The 1,989-nt window shown below is 38.1% G+C and overlaps 1 protein-coding gene across 1 annotated transcript in view; it reads right to left on the bottom strand.

The window, feature by feature from the left end:
- The window catches only part of EPHX1 (epoxide hydrolase 1, microsomal (xenobiotic)), a 21,825-nt gene that overhangs the window by 16,913 nt on the left and 2,923 nt on the right, over positions 1-1,989 (bottom strand). Inside the window, exon 2 of the mRNA XM_008584343.1 lies at positions 1,157-1,337. Within this exon, the coding sequence (XP_008582565.1) occupies positions 1,157-1,337 (181 nt within the window). The remainder of the gene's footprint in view (positions 1-1,156; positions 1,338-1,989) is intronic.

The following is a 1,989-nucleotide window of genomic DNA, read 5'->3' as shown; positions in this document are numbered from 1 at the left end:
AAAAAAAAAAAAATGGACAAAGGATATTTAGACAAAATAGACATTTAGGACAAAATTGACATTTCTCCAAAGAAATACAATGGCCAATAAGTACATGAAAAGATACTCAACATCACTAATCATTAGGAAAATGTAAATAAAAACGAGATATCACTTCATACCCATTAGGGTGGCTATTATTTAAAAAACCAGAAAATAACAAATGTTGACAAGGATACAGAGATATTGGGACTCTTGTGTACTGTTGGTAGGGAGGTGAAATGGTGCAGCCACTGTAGAAACCAGTACGACCGTTCCTCAAACTTATTTGTACATCCATGTTCATAGCAGTAGGATTCACAATAGCCAAAGGTAGAAGCCACCCAAGCGTCCATCAAGGGATGAACGCATACACGAACTGCTATATCCACAGAATGGAATATTACTCAGCCTTAAAAAGGAAAGAAATTCTGGCACATGTAACAATATAGATAAACCTTGAGGACCTTATGCTAAGTGAAATAAGGCAGACAAAAAGGTTAAGATGTTACATTTTATGTTATGGATATTTTATGCCAACTAAAAATAAATAAGTAAAAATCTTAAAATTAATAATATGGGTTTGATTTTCTTAAACGTTTTCATATTTGATTCTAATTCTTTCTGGGGTTCAAAATGTTTTTCCACTAAGGAAATTATTACCTCATCCCAAATGATCCTGGGGTTAACCTTTCCAAGAACATCTGGAAAGATACTTTCTCTTCCTGATAAGACTGTGTGACAGCTTGCTCCGCAGGTGGGACGGGAGGTCTAGAGCTGCAGACAGGACTATTTTCATAGGATCTCGACTGACAGGCTGAGCACCTTTGAATAGTCACAATGTCACGGCCTCCAAAACTTTTATAAGAGGTGGGGCTGACTGAGACTATGCCCAGGTCGAAATCTTTTCTCCATCCCTCTCAAAGATTGCAACATCACAGAATTCTGCATTTCTTTAATTTTTAAATTACTTATGTTTTCCTGTCTAGCTCTAAAGACCAATGGCTTTGTTGGGACTTTGCATTCTGTTATTTGTTATTTTTCCATTCTGGCAAGGTTACAACTTACAAACACATCTCAGTGACCTGGAATTGGATTCTGGGTCTCGCCAGCTCTGGCTGGTGTTCTGTAAACATACCTTCAATCTTAGTCTTGAAGTGAGGGTATCTGTTGAGAATCTCCACCTGCTTCTTCCAGTCAAATTCATTCCGCCAGTAGGAGACGATTTTCTTCAGATAGTTGGAGTTGAAACCGTAGTGGAAACGACTGTCCTTCAATGGTGGGGTAAATCGGAACCTATCGATCCTCTGGTGTAGGTCCTGGAGCCAAATGCAGGACCCCAAGGAGAGTGGGGTGGGTGGGGCAGAACAAAAGAGAAAGTTTGTTTCCAGAAGACACAGCAAACCTTGCAGCCACAAGACACGTGCTACGTGATAGCAGCAAAGCCAAGTTCCCCACATCACTGGCTACTCCCAAAGCATATGTGTCCTGCACATACAACTTCACATGTGACTTACAATTTACTTCTTTTTTTCTTTTTTTTTTGGTTATTACCTTTTTCATCTTTCATTTTTAAAATGTAGGAGCATACTTCTCTTTAATTTACCTAGGATTCCACATAGCAGCAGTCACTTTTTTTCTTTTTTTTTTGGTTATTACCTTTTTCATCTTTCATTTTTAAAATGTAGGAGCAATACTTCTCTTTAATTTACCTAGGATTCCACATAGCAGCAGTCAGCAAACTTTTTCTGTAAATGGCCAGACTGTAAACATTTTAGGCTTTGCAAGTAGTAACTACTTCACTGTGTCTTTGTGGCATAAAAACAGCCACAGACAATATGTAGATGAATGAACGTGACTGTGTTCCAGTGAAACTTTATTTAGGGACATTAAATCTGAATGCCATATAACTTTTTTTTTTTTTCCTTTTTGTCTTTTTTCGTGACCGGCAACGGGATCACAACCCTCGGT

Source organism: Galeopterus variegatus, unplaced genomic scaffold (assembly GCF_000696425.1).
Source record: "Galeopterus variegatus unplaced genomic scaffold, G_variegatus-3.0.2 Scaffold3232, whole genome shotgun sequence".
NCBI lineage: Eukaryota > Metazoa > Chordata > Mammalia > Dermoptera > Cynocephalidae > Galeopterus > Galeopterus variegatus.
The sequence above is the reverse complement of the archived record's forward strand: the minus strand, read 5'-3'. Positions and strand labels throughout refer to the sequence as shown.